The sequence below is a fragment of the Vulpes vulpes genome, chromosome 1, assembly GCF_048418805.1.
Source record: "Vulpes vulpes isolate BD-2025 chromosome 1, VulVul3, whole genome shotgun sequence".
In the NCBI taxonomy this organism is placed as follows: domain Eukaryota; kingdom Metazoa; phylum Chordata; class Mammalia; order Carnivora; family Canidae; genus Vulpes; species Vulpes vulpes.
In genome coordinates this window covers 177,038,078-177,056,464 of record NC_132780.1, presented here as the reverse complement: position 1 = coordinate 177,056,464, position 18,387 = coordinate 177,038,078, and the positions used below count along the sequence as shown (strand labels likewise).

At 35.1% G+C, this 18,387-nt stretch overlaps 1 protein-coding gene across 5 annotated transcripts in view; it reads left to right on the top strand.

The window, feature by feature from the left end:
• Window positions 1-17,145, top strand: part of SRSF12 (serine and arginine rich splicing factor 12) — a 41,191-nt gene extending 24,046 nt beyond the window's left edge. For 2 of the 5 annotated variants that reach the window (XM_072737109.1, XM_072737069.1), the window contains exons 2-5: window positions 8,112-8,218; window positions 9,526-9,627; window positions 9,779-9,920; window positions 14,337-17,145. In XM_072737109.1, coding sequence (XP_072593210.1) covers window positions 8,112-8,218; window positions 9,526-9,627; window positions 9,779-9,920; window positions 14,337-14,706 — 721 coding nt within the window. In that variant the 3' untranslated portion in view covers window positions 14,707-17,145. Of the gene's footprint in view, window positions 1-8,111; window positions 8,219-8,513; window positions 8,689-9,503; window positions 9,628-9,778; window positions 9,921-14,336 lie in introns of those variants that run through there. The other 3 variants (XM_072737099.1, XM_072737080.1, XM_072737088.1) reach the window with 3 other exon arrangements.
• Window positions 17,146-18,387: the final 1,242 nt, after the last annotated feature.

Sequence of the window (18,387 nt, the reverse complement as noted above, 5' to 3'; positions counted from 1 at the left end):
TGAGATTTATTGATTTCCTTTTAAAAAATTTTCACTTTTTAGCACTGCCACTGGGGGCAGTTGTCTAGGGGGTTTGTATTAATGGAATAGTAATTGGTAACATTTATTGAGTATTCACTGTGTGCTAAGCACTATACTACACATTTTGTGTATATTAGTAAATTTTCAGAATAACCCTATAAGGTATGTTCTTCGTTAATCCCATTTTACAGATTAGAAATTGCGGTTTGAGAAATTAAGTTTCTTACCTAAAATTGCATAGCTACTGAGTAGTTTTGTGAAGGTAATATAATTACATATAACCTATATTGAAAGCTTTTTTGTATGAAGTAGCATGCTAGTTAACTATCATGCTGGCTAGATAAATTAATTTTATGTTTTATTTTATTCTATTTTATTATTTATTTATTTATTTATTTATTTATTTATTTATTTATTTATTTATGATAGTCACAGAGAGAGAGAGAGAGAGAGAGAGAGAGAGAGGCAGAGACACAGGCGGAGGAAGAAGCAGGCTCCATGCACCGGGAGCCTGATGTGGGATTCGATCCGGGGTCTCCAGGATCGCGCCCTGGGCCAAAGGCAGGCGCCAAACCGCTGCGCCACCCAAGGATCCCTAATTTTATGTTTTAAATTAATTTTATGTTTAGTATGCTTTACGTTTTGAATTAATTTTATGTTTAGTATGCTTATAAAGAAAATTATTGGGATCCCTGGGTGGCGCAGAGGTTTAGCGCCTGCCTTTGGCCCAGGGCGCGATCCTGGAGACCCGGGATCGAATCCCACATCGGGCTCCCGGTGCATGGAGCCTGCTTCTCCCTCTGCCTGTGTCTCTGCCTCTCTCTCTCTCTCTGTGACTATCATAAATAAATAAATAAAAATTAAAAAAAAAAAGAAAATTATTGGGATAAATATTAAATGACATAAAATTATATATTTTGTGTGATTTCAATTATATTAAAAAATGAAGAAAGGAAAACTATAGAAAATGAGCCTGGAAAGAAGTCCACTTGTGTAATTTTCTTTATCCTGTTTTCAAATTTCATTTAATAAAATGTGAGTTTTATAACAAAGCCAGATTTTATCTCAAATGTTATTTTGCAGTAGCCATTTTAATATATGCCATAAAGCACAAAACATTAAAAGATATTATGGCTTAGCATAAAATTTGTTAGGAACGAAATTGAGTACAAGAACCAAAGAAAGATTTAAAATACATTTTAGGGCAGTCCGGTGGCTCAGCGGTTTAGCGCCGCCTTCAGCCCAGGGTGTGATCCTGGAGACCTGGGATCAAATCCCACGTCAGGCTCCCTGCATGGAGCCTGCTTCTCTGCCTGTGTCTCTGCATCTCTCTGTCTCTGTGTCTCTCATGAATTTAAAAAAAAAAAAGGAATATTGATTTTAATATCTTTTTTTTTTTTTTTTTTTTTTTTTTTGCCATGTAGAAGAGTAACTTCTTTTTAAATGTCAGGTATAGTTTTCTAATGGAACAAAGTAATATCCAAATCCCAAACATAACTCTCATTTTGCTGCATAACAGCACATCAGGTTTGGGAACAGCCGTCAAGTCCCCTCTTTTGGATATCCTTAGCATTCTTTGGTTACAGTGTATATGAGGCTATGTTGATACTGACAGTGCTATAGAAGAAGTATTAGAATTCAGCAAGATTCATGAGAAAAAGTGTCAGCAAACTCAAATAGAAGGAAATTTCCCCAGCCCAGTAACAGGCATCTATGAAAACCCTATAGCTAACAAGATTCTTAATGGTTAAAAACTGAATGCTTTCCCCCTAAGATCAGACCAAGCTAAGCCTGCGTGGCTTAGTTGGTAAGTGTCCAACTCTTGGTTTTGGTTCAAGTTACGAGGGTCTTGGGGTGGTGAGATCAAGCCCTGTGTGGAGCCTTGAGCTTAGTGCAGAGTCGGCTTGAGATTCCCTCCTCCCTTTGCCCCTGTTTGCGCTCTCTTTCTAAAATAAGTAAATCTAAAAAAAAAAAAAAGAACAAGCCAAGGATGCCATCACACATCCTCATTCATCATTTTATTGCAGGTCCTAACCAGTGTAACAAGGCAAGAAAAATAAGAGTCATAAAAAATTGTAAAGATAAAAGCAAAAGTTGCACCTATTCTTAAGTGACATAAAAACTACAGTAACTAGTGAATTTTAGTAAGTTATCAAGTATATAGATGAACTTATGAAAAATTATATATTAGCAGCAAACAATTGAAAATAATGAAATTTTTAAGACAATTTCATTTGCCTTAGTATCAAAAAACAGATTTAGGAATAAGTTTAACAACAACAACAATAAAACATGTAATAAAAACGTTTGCACTAAAAACTACAGTACCAAGAGAAATTAAAGAAGACAACATAAAATGATAGATATACCATGTTCTTGGATTGGAAGAGAAAATATTACGTTATCACTTCTTTCCCAAATTGATTTTATTATAGATTCAAGGCATTACTAATCAAAGGCTATTTTAAAAATAGGAACTGGGGGATCCCTGGGTGGTGCAGCGGTTTAGCGCCTGCCTTTGGCCCAGGGCGTGATCCTGGAGACCCGGGATCGAATCCCATGTCGGGCTCCCGGTGCATGGAGCCTGCTTCTCCCTCTGCCTGTGTCCCTGCCTCTGTGTGTGTGTGTGTGTGACTATCATAAATAAATAAAAGTTAAAAAAAATAAATTAATTTGAAAAAAAAAAATAGGAACTGGGAGTGCCTGGCTGGTTCAGTCAGAAGAGTGCAACTCTTGACCTTGGGATCCTGAGTTTGAGCCCCACACTGGGGGGTAGAGATTACTTTAAAAAAAGAAAGAAAGAGAGAGAGAGAGAGAGAGAAAGAAAGAAGAAAGACAGAAAGAAAGAAAGAAAGAAAGAAAGAAAGAAAGAAAGAAAGAAAGAAAAAGAAAGAAAGGGAAGGAAAGGAAGGAAGGAAGGAACTGACAAGCTAATTCTAAAATATATTGGCATATGGTGCACCCGAGTGGCTCAGTCCAGTTAAGCATCTGTTTTCAGCTCAGGTCATGATCTCTGGGTCCTGGGGTAGAGCCCTGTATTGGCCTCTGCTCAGCAGGGAGTCTGCCTCTCTCTCTGCCCCTCGCACTACTCATGTTTATGCTCTCTCTCTGAAGTAAATAAAATTTAAAAATACATCAGTATATTGATATACAAAGGATCTAGAATAGCCTTGTAGAATGGAAGACTTACAGTACTTGACATTAAGACTTACTAAAAATAGTAATCAAGACAGTGTGATACTGGCCTAAGGATAGACAAGTAAGTCAATAAAATAGAGAGTCCATAAATAATCCACACTTACAGAGTCAAATGATTTTTGACAAGGTGCCATAGCAGTACAGTAGAGAAAGGAAAATCTTATCAACAAATGATGCTGCAACAAATGGATTATTCATACTGGAAAATAATGAACTGCAGCCTCTACCTCACATCATAATTTGAGCTGGATCATCAATTGAAATGGAAAAAATAACAATATAAATAAAGTTTTTAGAAGAAAACATAGAATATCTTCATGACCTGGGGATAAGCAAAGATTTTTTACAGGACAAAGAAAACAATTACCATAAAAGAAAAAAAGAATATTGATAAATTAGATTTCTCTAAAATGAAAATTTCTGTTCATTAAAAAATACTATTAAATAGGCAAGCTACAGATGAGAGAAAATATTCACAGAATATATACACAAAGCAATACAAAGGGCTTTTTTTCATAATACATAACTTTTACAACTCGATAATAAAAAGACATCAAAAATGGGCAGAAAGCTCCAACAGACTTCACAAGGAAAACTAGCACATAAAAAGTGCTCAACATCATTTTCATTTGGAAAGTGCAAAATAAAACCACGGTGAGATTCCACTTAATATCCCCTTGAATGGCTAAAAAAAAAATTTTTTTTTAAAGTGCTTACAAAGATTGGCACAGCTGAAACTCATATATTGTTGGTGGGAGTATAAAATGGTACAACCACTTTGCAGAACTGTTTGGCAGTTTCATAAAAATTATATATATACATACATATCCTCTTTAACCCAGAAATACAGCTAGTAGGTACTAACGGGAAATAATTGGCCCATACACATGAAAAGATGTTGCATCTAAGTGGTCATTAGGTAAATTAAAATTAAAATAAGATTCCCATTCACTTTACAACCATCAGGAATTGAAAATGTCAATGAGGTGGTGGAGCAATAGGAATTCTTATGGCTGTTTTGAGTATAAGTTGATTTGGTCACTCTAGAGAACATGTAGGGAAGCTGAAGATAAGCATACTGTCTAACCCACCAATTGCATTGTGATACATTCCAGGAATCTAGCAGAGCTCTACTGTATGTAGCACATGTATCATAATGTACACTGTAGCACCCTTTGCAATTAAAAAAAAAAAAAGGGCAGCATCTTAAGTGCTTATCCATAGAAAGGGATGAGTAAATTGTGGTTTATTGATAATACCAATACAGAGTTAAATTGAGTGATCTAGAACTACATAGAGAAATCTCAAGGGTGGAGAAGGAGCAAAATTACACAAATTGTCAGATACTATTTAAATGGAATTTTATGTATATATAAAAACACATAATTAGGGATATATTCACTTGCAGTAAAAATACTGAGTTATGGAGGGGCACCTGGCTAGCTTAGTTGGTATAGTGTGTGACTCTTGCTCTTAGGGTTGTGAGTTCAAGCCCCATGTTAGTTAGGTATAGAGATTACTTTAAAAAAAAAAAATAAAGTCTTTAAAAAAAAAAGGACAAAGTTATAGGGAGGAATAATGATTGTTTCTAGAAGAAGAATGTAAATATAAGTGTCTCATTTCTTTTTCTTTTTTTTTAAGATTTTGTTTATTCATGAGAGAGAGAGGCAGAAACACAGGCGGAGGGAGAAGCAGGCTCCATGCAGGGATCCTGACAGTCTGGATCCTGGGTTTCCAGGATCAGGCCCTGGGCTGAGGGCAGTGCTAAGCCTCTGAGCCACCCAGGCTGCCCCAACATTTATATATATATATATATTTTTTTTTTTTAATTTTATTTATTTACTCATGAGAGACACAGAGAGGAAGAGACACAGGCAGAGGGAGAAGCAGGCTCCATGCAGGGAACCCGATGTGGGACTCAATCCTGGGTCTCCAGGATCACACCCTGGGCTGAAGGTGGCGCTAAAACACTGAGCCACCCAGGCTGCCCAAGTGTCTCATTTCTTAAAATTACTGAAAATGATGACAAGTATTGAAATATAATACTGTTGGTAGATATATAAGTATTAATGCCCTATTTTCTGAATGTCCAAACAGACCCCAAAAATGCAAAAATGAGAACAAAAAACAGCTAATAGGTGTGGGAGTGGTGACAGTGAATGGGACCCAGCTCTTTTTAGAAGTTTGTCTCCTTCAGACTCCTGTCACCTTTGGCTTCTGGGATTCCAAGCCACCATGATAAACATTGCTCCAACGTCCTTTTGTACTATCTAGGATCCTTTTCCTTTTTTTATTTTTTTTTTTAATTTTTATTTACTTATGATAGTCACAGAGAGAGAGAGAGGCAGAGACACAGGCAGAGGGAGAAGCAGGCTCCATGCACCAGGAGCCCGACGTGGGACTCGATCCCGGGTCTCCAGGATTGCACCCTGGGCCAAAGGCAGGCGCGAAACCGCTGCGCCACCCAGGGATCCCTAGGATCCTTTTCCTATCAGCCGCACACAGTAGGTTGATGGGATTGGTTGCCTTAGAAAATATTCATTTGAATTCCAGCTTTACTGCTGGTTGTATGTACCTCTCATTCTTGGTATCCTTGGCAGGGTAATTTCTCTCATTCTTGGTATCCTTGACTATGAAATGGATAACAATAACATTAAATGGTAACTCAGTATTTTGAGTGCCTATTGTGTCCAATCAACTGTGCTAGGTATACTGGTAAAGACACCCCTTTTAAAAGTGATCTCAACACTGATCCTCAGAATCCCCATAAAAAAATTAGACCAGGATGCCTGGGTGGCTCAGTGGTTGGGCGTCTGCCTTTGGCTCAGAGTATGATCCCTGGTGGGGCGGGGGCCCACAATGGGCTCCCTGCATGGAGCCTGGTTCTCCTAATGCCTATGCTCTGCCTGTCTCTCTCTCTCTCATGAATAAATAAAATCTTAAAAAAAAAAAAAAAATTAAACCTAACCAGGCCCCACCATGGGAAGCACTGATTGAGTCCAGAGTTAATGCATCAGGCTGGAGTACCTGTTTCTATTAACATCTGCTTCACAAATGATTCCAATATTCAGGAATAGTTGAGAATCTGTACTCTGTTGTCTGTGTTCTGTGGTAGGAAGGATTGTATTTCCCTTGTTCTCCATCATATCCCTAGAGTCTGGCCACGTAGGTGCTCAAAAATTATTTGTTGAATGAATAAATGAAAGAAGACATTGTCACTATCCTCTAAAGATAATAGTTTCAGGGAAGGCAGACAAATGTTTTATAGTAAGAATTAAATGAAATAAAAATAGTAAATAATAAAAATATAATAAATATGTCAACTGCACTGCCTGGTGTATAGTGGACATTTAATCATAGTTGAATTCACATCCCTATCTTTAATCACTGACTTCTGGTCTTGAAAGGAAAATATAATTAATTTGTATAATCAGAATTTTCAGTTTACAGGAGTCTGTTTGTTGAAATTTTTATTTTATTTTTTAAGTAATCTCTATTCCCAATATAGGGTTCGAACTTACAACCCTGAGACTGAGTCAAATGCTCTGCCTACTGAACCTGTCTACAGAACTTTTTTTTAAGATTTTATTTGGAGAGAGAGCACAAGTTGGGGAGGGGGTGGGTGGTGGAGAAGAAGGAGACCTCCTGCTGAGCAGGAAGCCCAGCTCAAGGAGCCTGGAGCTCAATCCTAGGACCCTGGGATCAGGACCCAAGTCAAAGGCAGAGCTTAACCGACTGAGCCACCCAGGCACCCCTTATCTACAGAACTCTTAGAGATGATCTACCATCACCTCAAATCCAGCATTTCTTTTGCCTCCACCCTCCCTCTTCATCTCTTTTCCAGCTATCTAATTTTTGTTACCAACACCATCTTTCTTCCATTTGCCCAGGCTAGCAGCTTTGCGGTCGTTTTCGAGTCGTCTTTCTGCATAATATGTTTTGAAGTACTCTTACTTCTTCTGAGCCATGTTTTGTGCCCAGAGCTTAATGTTGAACCTCTAAGATCTCCAGGAAGCAGTAGGGTATAATGATTAAGAACAGACTAGCATTAGGCTGTGGGAGTTTGATTCTAGTTCTGTCATTTGCTGGCTTGGTGACCTTAGGTAAATTGATCTGTCTGTGTGCTCAACTGTAAACAACCATAGGGTCATCGTGAGAATTAAGCGGTCCTAAGGTGAACAGAGACTTGATTACAAATGCACTGTAATTGTCAGCTATAAATGCTAAGCATTTTGCCTCTTGAGTTAGATTGTTCCTCCATGAAAACAAATATGCTAAATATTCCTTTAGTCTCCCCTCGTTAGTTCCTATCACATATAGGAGGTTTAAATATAGTTGTCAAATTTAAGAATACAGTAGGTATTTTGCTTTATGTTTAGTAGTAAAACATCCATTTTTCTTTAAAGCCTGAGAAATAATTTTAGGACTTCTTTAGAACCTAATTCTTGTGATCTGAAAACAAAATTAACATAAACATGAAATTATAGTGAGGCAAATGAATGTGTTCTCAATGAAATAGGGTTGTAAGAACTCTTTATGTTGACAATTGAAATATCTTTTAATAGAAATAACTTTCAAAGATGGATAACTTTCCTGGGTCATTGTTTCCCCAATCTGATTAAGCTTAACAGCCACCTGGAGTGCTTATAAAAATACAGATTTCCAGCCCCTAATCTGTATCTTTTAAACTAGAACCTCTAAAAGTGAGGCCTGAGGATTTGTTTTCTTTTTTCCTTCTTTCTAAACCCTGGGTGATTCTTACGACAGGCAATTTTAGATAATACTAGTCTAGATAATATACTTTCTTTTGAAGGTTTCAACTGGATTTCCATAGGCAAAACATTTTAATCCGGCTATTCATATTTCTTTGCCTTATTTCTAAAACACTTCAGGCCTGAGGACTTGCGCCGTGAGTTTGGTCGATATGGCCCTATAGTAGACGTTTACATTCCACTTGACTTCTACACCCGCCGCCCAAGAGGATTTGCTTATGTTCAATATCCTTTGTTTTCTGTGTGCATGTCAAATTACTGGATACGTGTGCAGATACGCATGTGTATTCAGGAGCATATGTTATGAGATTAATATTGCCTAATTAAATGTGTTTATTTCTTTATCTCAGAAAATCTAAAGCAGTCCACAGTAGCTGGCAAGCACCCCCCAGTTTGAACCAACCTGTTAGCTAGAATCCAAGCATAAACCGAGCAGGCGAGAAAAAAGGCACCTAAAGTTCAAGCATCAAGGAGTAAAGAGGGAGGGTGGACACAGATATAAAGACCTGGAAGAGGGGAAGTCTTTATCAAGCAAAAGACAAAGCCAACACCAGGTTGAGACTTCGGCTTTCCTACATTTATTCAGAGTTCCAGAGTCAAAGCCAAGTCTGATTTTGTTGGTTCTTCGTCTCTTATAAAGTCCATCTTGCAAGCCTTAAAGAGTAAAGGTCAAGGTTCAAGATCAAGTGACATTGAGGTAATTGCCAGTCTCATTTTATATTGCATTTCTTGAGCTTTTTCTGTTTTCTATTTTAAAAAAAATTAAACCAGTGAATAACCTCCTGGAAGACAGCTATTTAGTCATTTTATATAGTTTATTTCCATTTTAGTTAGGTTTAATATATATGTAGATAAGGAAGTTTAGTGGGATATTATAAACCAGTATATGTAATTCCAGATGTTCACAGATTGCCTTTGTGTTTCTTTTATAATTATATCCCAAGTAATAAGAACATAAAAGTATTTTAAAGTAATAGGTTCAAAAGTAAATATCATTTTTAAAGGTATAATGTTTTAGGTTACATATGTCTGTGCAGTTTTGTGTATAATTAGTAATTTCTCCTAAATGTCATAATTAAAACATCTTTCAGTGAAAGAATAATTTGTAATTTCAGAGTAAAGGCTTTTGCATGCTGATTTTTCTCAGTGAAAAACCTGATGAATCTTTTACCTGAAAGAAGGGAATGAATCCTAAACAGTTCTTTTTATAATACTAGCCAGGGTTGGACTAATTTTTTTTTTATAACCTGTTTCACATTATAAATGCATACTGCAACTGCAGTAATGTGTACATTAAAAGTGTAATTACACATTTGTTCTTCTTACTTTTAGATTCTCCTAAATCATAAGGGGGCATTTGTTTTCATGATAAAAGTGAAAATCTTTTTTGATTTCATATATATATAGGAGATGTAAGCTTAATAATTTGGAGTTGTTTTTCCTATTAATTTCATGTCACATGTAAATAATTATTTAAAAATAACATTTTTACTTGATATCTGATGTTCAAAGTATCCTTAACAGCTAGTCATATTTGAAGATGTTCGTGATGCTGAAGATGCTCTTTATAACCTCAATAGAAAATGGGTATGTGGCCGTCAAATTGAAATACAGTTTGCACAAGGTGATCGAAAAAGTAAGTATGGCTAAACATTAGATCTTGTTTATTCAGCAGAATGAGTTTTAGCTATGACAGATTTTTTTTAATGTCAAATTCTTTCAGGAAATAATACTACTAGAGTAACTGTTATTGAGGTTTTCAGGTGATAAATTGTTTCATATTCTAGCACCAGGCCAAATGAAATCAAAAGAACGTCACCCTTGTTCTCCAAGTGATCATAGGAGATCAAGAAGCCCCAGCCAAAGGAGAACTCGAAGTAGAAGTTCTTCGTGGGGAAGAAATAGGAGACGGTCTGATAGCCTTAAAGAGTAAGTACGAAATACAAGAGGATTGAAAACTTAATTTTCTGCTTTTTCTGGAAGACATTTTAAAGAGTTTCAAAAACAGGTCACCAGAATAATTTTGTTTAATATGCAAAAAGATCAACTTTTGTTAGATATGCTCTTAGGGCACCTGTGTGGCTCAGTCAGTTAAACATCTGACTTTGATTTCAGCTCAGGTCATGATCTCAGGGTTGTGAGATCCAGTCCTGCATCCAGCTCCATGCTGAATGTGGAGTGCGCTTAAGATTGTCTCTCTCCTTCTCTCTTCCCCTCCCCTCCACTCCATCTCTCTCTCTTTAAAAAAAAAAGGGCAGCCTGGGTGGCTCAGTGCTTCAACCCAGCCTGTGATCCTGGAGACCCAGGATCGAGTCCCACGTCGGGCTTCCCTGCATGGAGCCTGCTTCTCCCTCTCCCTGTGTCTCTGCCTCTCTCTCTCTCTCTCTCTTCTCTCCCTGTGTGTCTCTCACAAATAAATAAAAAAAATCTTTAAAAATAAAATGAAATAAAGGATATGGTCTTTTCTATTTGAAATGTATAAATGTATGGTTACTTGAGTTTGTTGAATATCTTCTAGTGTTCTTATTTCATGACAGACTTTAAACCTTTTTAATAGAAAAATAATATGTACTGATGGAAAATCAAAGAATTTTTAATAAATAAAATTTTTGTATTTTCTAACTGAACCCAAAATTTAAGAATATTATGTTCTGATGATTAAAAGCTCATAAGAGGGCAGCCAGGGTAGCTCAGCGGTTTAGCACTGCTTTCAGCCCAGGGTGTGATCCTGGAGACCTGGGATCGAGTCCCACTTCGGGCTCCCTGCATGGAGCCTGCTTTTCCCTCTCCTGTGTCTCTGCCTCTCTCTCTCTCTGTCTCTCATGAATAAATAAATACAATCTTTTAAAAAATAAATAAGTAAAAATAAAAGCTCATAAGAAATTTAATCGCTTGTGAAAGGAGGTTGAACCTAAAATTAATATAATCAATATATTTATAAAAGATAAACTATTTTCTTTTTTTAAGATAAATTATTTTTAAAAAATAAATTTCTAATGGTATTATAAGAAGACATGAAATAGTAAGTTTTTCAGAAAAAGATGTTTGCAGGTTATCTAATTTTGCTGGCCAGGAGTTTGTTTCTGTTAGAATAATAGTAAATCATAATGGAAATTAATTATTTGGTGAAGCTATTTAAATGATAACCGAAATTGTATTAGCAGCCTTAAATTCTTAAATAATTATTGTATTTATCTCGAGCTTAGGGTTAGAATTTTTTCATAGGCATGTAGTATTTTAACATAAATTCTATTCTTAAAGAATAATCAGCACTGGGGCTCCTGGCTGGCTCAGTTGGTGGAGCATGCCACTCTTGATCTTGGGGTCATGAGTTTGAGCTCTATATTAGGTGTTGTAGAGTTTACTTTAAAAAAAAAAAGAAAAAGAATGATCAGCATTTACACTAATCTTCTCTTTCTGTGAGTAATACGCTTAGCTGGGGAAAAATAAAAAATGTCTATCAGTTGTCCCACATCATCATGGAGTGTCAAGAACAGAAAGAACCACATCTTGTATATTGTTTTGCTTTGTACTCATTATAAGATCATTGCTTAACCTCCCTGACCTCAGGCTTTTTCATTTGTAAAATTGTATTATTGAGAATGCAAACCTAACTCATTATATTTATAAGGATCAGATTTTGTGTATGCATATGTGTATGTGAGTATATGTAAATAATCAGAATATGTATAAGCCTAACATATGATAAGTAAATACAGTATATGTGATATTATCTTAGACTAAAAAGGAGTCTCTGATTTGGTTTTTAGTGGATATGGATTAAAAAACAAACTAGTTTGTTGCTATCCACTAGATTATGGTGAACTCTTTGAGGAGCAAAGACTTTTGTCTTATTCATGCTTATCTCCCCTGCGCTTAGCAGTAGTCCCTAACTCATATTAGATATTCCATAAATTTTTGTGAATTCATATATCAGTGAATATATATATATATATATATATATATATATATATATATTCCTGAAGAATTGCCCTTTAGCCTTCTTTAGTCCAAATACAGCATCCCCCCCCCTTTTTTTTTTCCCTATGTTGGATTTTTTCTCAAGGACAGTTTTCCCATTTGGTTTTCTACAACAGGAATGAAATTTAATAATTTCTTTCTTTTTTTAAGAGAGGAATGGAGGGGGCACCTGGGTGGCTCAGTCAGTTAAGCATCTGCTTTTGGCATCATTGGGCTCCCTGCTCAGCAGGGAGTCTGTTTCTCCCTCTCCCTCTGCTCCTCCCCTCTGTGCATGTGCATGGAAAAAAAATAATAAAATCTTTAAAAAATAAGAACTTTAAAAGATTTGCATGGAGAGGAACAACTCTGGGTCTTAAACCAATTTTTTAAAGCCTTGTTTTTACAGGGCTATAAAGAAATTAAATAATTAACGATAACGTGTCTTATTCTTCAGGGTTTACTGAGCTTCTTGAAATAGTGAGTTGAGGGATCAGTGGTTGAGCATCTGCCTTTGGCTTAGGGTGTGCTCCCGGGGTCCTGAGATCGAGTCCCACATCGGGCTCTCTGCATGGAGCCTGCTCCTCCCTCTGCCTAAATCTCTGCCTCTCTCTGCGTCTCTCATGAATAAATAAATAAAATAAAAAACAAAAGAAATAGTGAGTTGTTACCTTTCATTAATTTGGGGAAATTCTAGGCCCTTATCTCTTCAAATATTGCTTCTGCCTCATTCAGTTTTTCTTTTTGGCTGTGTGACTATGTACTATATATCTCTTATGCTCTGTTCTAGATTTCCTAAAATTCCTTTTCTTGTGTTTCAGTATATATGTTTTTCTAATAATCTGTTTTACAGTTCAGGTCACTTTTCTTCTGTTGTATCTAGATTGCTATTATATCAATCTAATGACTTTTTAAATTTCAGAAACGTATTCTCAGTTCTAAAATGTCCATTTGTTTCTTTCTGTAGATTCCAATATTTTGTTAAAATTCTCCACTTGTATATTTGTTTTGCCCATCTTTTCTTCTTATTTTCTTGAATGTATTAGTCATAGTAATTTTTTAAAATTCCTGTATGAATAATGTCAATGTCCCTTCTGTCTGTTTCTTTTGTCTTTTATTTCCTTAGCTTTTAGTCATTTTTATCTATTTTTCAAATACCTCATAATTTCTTAATTGGATTTTGGACATTGCCAATGAAAACTTATAAGACTTTGGATGATATCCTCCAAAGAAAGTTGTTTTCTTCTAGCAGGTGAAATATTCGCAAATCACCTTGATCCTGTCAAGGCTTGGTTTGAGGCATTGTTAAAGCTAATATGTTTTAGCTTTACACTGACTCTTAGGACATAGTCCTTACCTATAAGGATATGGTCCTTCTGGGTTTTTAATTGAAAGCCTGGGTTGTTACCCAAGGGTCCTTAACCTTTGCGGAGCTTGAACTCCAGCCTTTTTCCCCAGCACTTTTGTCTGATAGAATTTCAGCTTAATTCTTGCATCTTCCAACTGCTGTGTTTGCTGATCTCTTGGAGTCTCATCCTGTACTTATACAGTTTATACAGTCTCATCCTGTACTTATACAGTGACTTAAGGAGAATTTATAGGCAAATTTTAGGAGATTTTTTTTGTTTGCCACTCCCTCATTGCTAAAATTTTGGCTCTTTAGTTCCAACCGTTTTTGGTAAATGTGAATCCTAACTTGTCTTCCAGCTTAGTCAAATAGCCATTTTCTGGTTGGGTTCAATTTCTCCATGCCAGCATTTGGAAAATGTTCTTAGTAAAAGAGTCATAAAAAAAAAAAAATAAAAAAAAAAAAAAATAAAAGAGTCATAGCTTGTAACCCCTCAAGTTCTCCTAGGGTTGATTATTCTCCAATGCCTTTAAATAGTTGTTTTATAATGTTTAGCTTCTTTATATAGCTGTTTTCCATGGGAAGGTTAGTCTAATGCAAGTTGTTGTATCATGGCAGGATTCAAAAGTCCTGCATCTAGGTTTTTGTTTTTCTTTTTATAAGTACTGTTTGACAAACTTTAAGTAATTACTTTCTTTTTTCTTTATCTTTTTTTTCCCTTCAGATTCTCATTCATTGAAGTTGTATAATCTAGATTAAACATGCAAGGCATTCTTCAGAACTGACCCATGTTATAAGATAAATCTAGCAAAGTAAAAATCTTTTGGTCATAGATTCTGATATAACAGATTTTACAAACTTGTTACTTATATTTGAACTAAAAAGCATGCATAATAAAATTAAAATTTTTTCTTAGGCTATCCAGAAAAAACATAACTAATACTATTTAAAATGTGTAAATTCCTGAACTGCTGTTTCCTGACCTTTCATTAAATGTTTTTGTGTGAAATATATACTGTTAACATTATGAATGTTTGCAGGTCTCGACACAGGCGATTTTCTTATAGCCAGTCTAAATCTCGCTCCAAATCACTACCAAGGCGGTCTACCTCAGCAAGGCAGTCAAGAACTCCAAGAAGGAATTCTGGTTCTAGAGGACGGTCAAGGTCCAAGTCCTTACCAAAAAGGTCCAAGTCAATAGGAAAATCACAATCAAGTTCACCTCAGAAGCAAACTAGCTCAGGAACAAAATCAAGATCACATGGAAGACATTCTGACTCCATAGCAAGATCCCCTTGTAAATCTCCCAAGGGCTATACCAATTCCGAAGCTAAAGCACAAACAGCAAAACACTCTCATTTTCGATCACATTCCAGATCTCGGAGTTATCGTCATAAAAACAGCTGGTAAACAGCCACAGAAGAGCGCAACATAGTCTCGAATATAAGTTATCAAACCTCTCATTATGTTAAATAAAAATTCTTCAAGGCTCATAGTAATTGTGAGTTACTTTGGGCATGTGCAACAAATAAAATCTCTCTAGTTTTGGGTTAATAAAGTCTCAATTTAAAGGGCCCATACCACAAATTATGTGTCTGATGTCACCATTTTATGGACCATTTTTTTGTTTACATTATGGCAGGATACTTTTCAAAGGAAATGGGTAAAATGGAACTAATATAGAAAATTATACTTGGATATTAAGTATTAGTAATATTAATGATACCTTTTACAAAAATATTTTTTACTTTAAAGCACTTTTACTTTCATGTAAAAAGTAATTATGACTGTATAATTACATAGGGCAGACTTAAACTGCTTAACACCTTATGTCTCTGTTGTATCTTCTGTTTAGACTTGGGCCAATTCTTAGTGGATATTAGTTCATATTATAAAATCTGACATTTCTAAAAATAGAATTTATATAGAGATCAAGCATTCAAAAGATACATTCTCTCCTAAGCTCAAAAAAGCTCTTATTTTTACTATGTGGAACAGTATAGATAAGTTGACATTAAGTTGCATCCTGTACTGTGTTCATTCACTTCAGAAATATCAAAACGTTTTAAATATATTGAGTTTTGAATAGTTGGAGACTACTTCTCTAAAAATTGTGTGCAGCACTCATAATCCAAAAATACTCATACTAAGCCTTATACATTTGAAGAGTGGTACATTTTGTATAAAAATCATATTTTATAACATTATTTCTACATACCTACTTTTCATCTACTACTTAATTTTTTCTTTTTAGAGTTCCAGCTCAAGACTAAATTGTATAGAATAAGTCCTATTATTTTTGAAAGTGTTGAGTATCTTGTATTAAGGAATTCAAGACTGCATCCTCAATAAGCTTTGTGGTATTCAGATTTACTTTACACTGTCCTTCATTTTTATAAACCAAATAACTTTATTGATATTGCTTTTGTAGTTGTTAAACCTGAGAATTTCTTTAAAAATGTGTTTGTAGTTTACGTTTTTCAGAGGGTTTTGGTAGTATTTGTGATAAAATGGTTTTGCATATGATTATTATAGGGGATATATTTATAGAGTTCTACTTGTGTACTTTGTTGAATTATATTGAAAATTAAAAGTTCTCAGCCCATACAGTTAATATTTGTATCTAGAGTGCTTAAGAAAAAAATCTGTCTTATATTTTTGGCATATAGGAGCCAGTGTTGCTTCTATTTTCTTTTTTAAATACAAATTCTACTTTTCTTTGCAATTTAGACCCTATGTAAGAAACAACTTTACAGAATAATTTATATGCTGGTGATATTTAGACAAGTACCATAAGTTAATGTAAACTGTACAGTACTTTCTGAATACATTTTCTTTAATCATAATAACAATTTATTTCAAAACTACAGCTCTTTGAAGTGTTCAGCTGTAATAAAATTTAGTCATAAAATTATGTGGCATTGTTAAAAATGTAAAGGATAGTCCAAAGAAAGAACAGATAAGTATTAATAGTAATGTTTTATATTTTCTAAATAAATGTTTGGGTTTATCCACATATATATGCAGTAATTTGAAATACTAAGTAGAAATTGATTTATAGTGTCTTTACTTTGCATTTAATTACATCTTAGTGAAAAGTTAATACAGCGATATTTCTGAAGTTGCTTTTCCTTTGATTTACTTCTGATTTGGTTTTCCATTATAATCTTTAGACTGCTTAGGAAGATACTATTTGATTTGACAGAAAAACTCAAATGATAATAGTTCAGACTTCTTTGAGCATTTACTTGGCACTGCTCTATAAGTTTTGCATTATTCACTCATCATTACAACAACTGTATGAGATAAAAACCACTGCAGATAAAGAAAATGAGATGCAGAGAGGTTCAGTGATACCCACCAGGTCATACACTATTAGACTTGGGAGTGGGCAGTGGCTGGGCTCCAAACTACCCCTCCCTGATTGTTATACTTTTTGGAAGAGAAATCTGTGACAGATATATGCTAAACTAAGATAATGTTTAGAGCGAAAGAAGAAAATAGAATTAGGAAAATAAATTATTATAAGTTTTCAGTGTAAATGGGTTCTGTGACTAAGTGGAAATTGACAGTTGTGCTGGTTGCTTGAGAAATTGTCTTCTAGGTATATCTCTATTCTAGGATTCACTTTTGTTATAGAATTGTTTCTTGGATCATTTAGGAGAAGATACTTAGGATAAGATTGTTAATAAATAAAGCAAATGTTTTATATATCTGTGATCATTTCCTTTAAAGATAATGTATTTACTCAGGTACCTCCCGAGCTTAGTGTAGGAGAGCTGCCTGTGTATATTTGTTCAGGATCAGAGGATAAGTTAATGTCAAAGAAAATAAAAATGGCCACTACAACTGTTTGTTTTCTTTCTCCCCATGAATACTACACAAATAATTTCTGTTTGCAGTTGCAAACAGTGGAATATGCCAGATTTTTTATTTGGAGCCTAGGATTTAATCCTAACTTATTTTTAAATGAAAAGAACTAATTTGGGGACTTTATATGTTATTTGTAGTGTTTACTTGAGATGCAACTGTTATATTATACATAATGTCTGCCTTATTATCATCCCATTGCAAGAGGCAAGCAAAATTAGTTAAAATGTGAAGTATTTAGAAATACATTTACAGTCCTCTAAACTAAATTAAAATTGTAAGTTCTTAGAATTAAAAATTAAAATTTGTTTCCTAAACAGAGTGGTGAAATATTTAAAGTATTTGTATGTAGATAAATATATGCTACCTAGGGGCACTTGGCCGGCTCAGCTGGTCGCTAATGTGACTCCATCTTGGGGTGGGGAGTTTGAGTCCCACGTTGAGGGTACAGGGTAGTTTATTTTTAAAAATATATATATGTATATATATATTATGGAGTGCCTGGGTGGCTTAGTCCAGCCTTCAGCTCAGGTCATGATCCTGGGGTCCTGGGATCAAGCCCTGCATCAGGCCCCCTGCTCAGCAGGGAGTCTGCTTCTCCCTCTACCTGTTTGTGTACCACGATCTCTGTGTGTCTAAAAAGTAAATAAAATCATATGTGTGTGTGTGTATATTACACACACACACACACGCTACTTAGTATAGTTTGGTGCAGACATGTTAACTTGGCATCATGGAACTAAAACTTTACTTCCAGGCCCTGTAGATTTTCAAACAAGTCCATGACTTGCAAGAGTTTAAGGATCAGTGGTTCAGTGAGTTTTGGAGTCCGAACTTACCTATATTTGACTAGAATACATTTCCAAGTATTAAATGAAGATTATGCACCTTAGCATTTAAATCCCTCCCGTGATGAATAGTGTATTTAGGATCATATGAACTCTGGCATTGGTTTACAAGATCAGTTTAGGCTCTCTGGAAAATTTACGTCTTGTTTACCTTTAAAAGACGTTTATAAAATAAAGCAAATTAAATATAATTGAGTCTATAAACTTTTTTAGAAATATATTCTCTGATACAAGTGTTAGACATAACAGGTTGATTTAGTTCTTTCAAATTAATACAATAATGACCCCCTTTTTTTTTTACTTAAAGGAATCATGAAAAATTGAAATAAAAAAATATAGATTATTATGCCCCAACATTACTATTTTCTCCCCA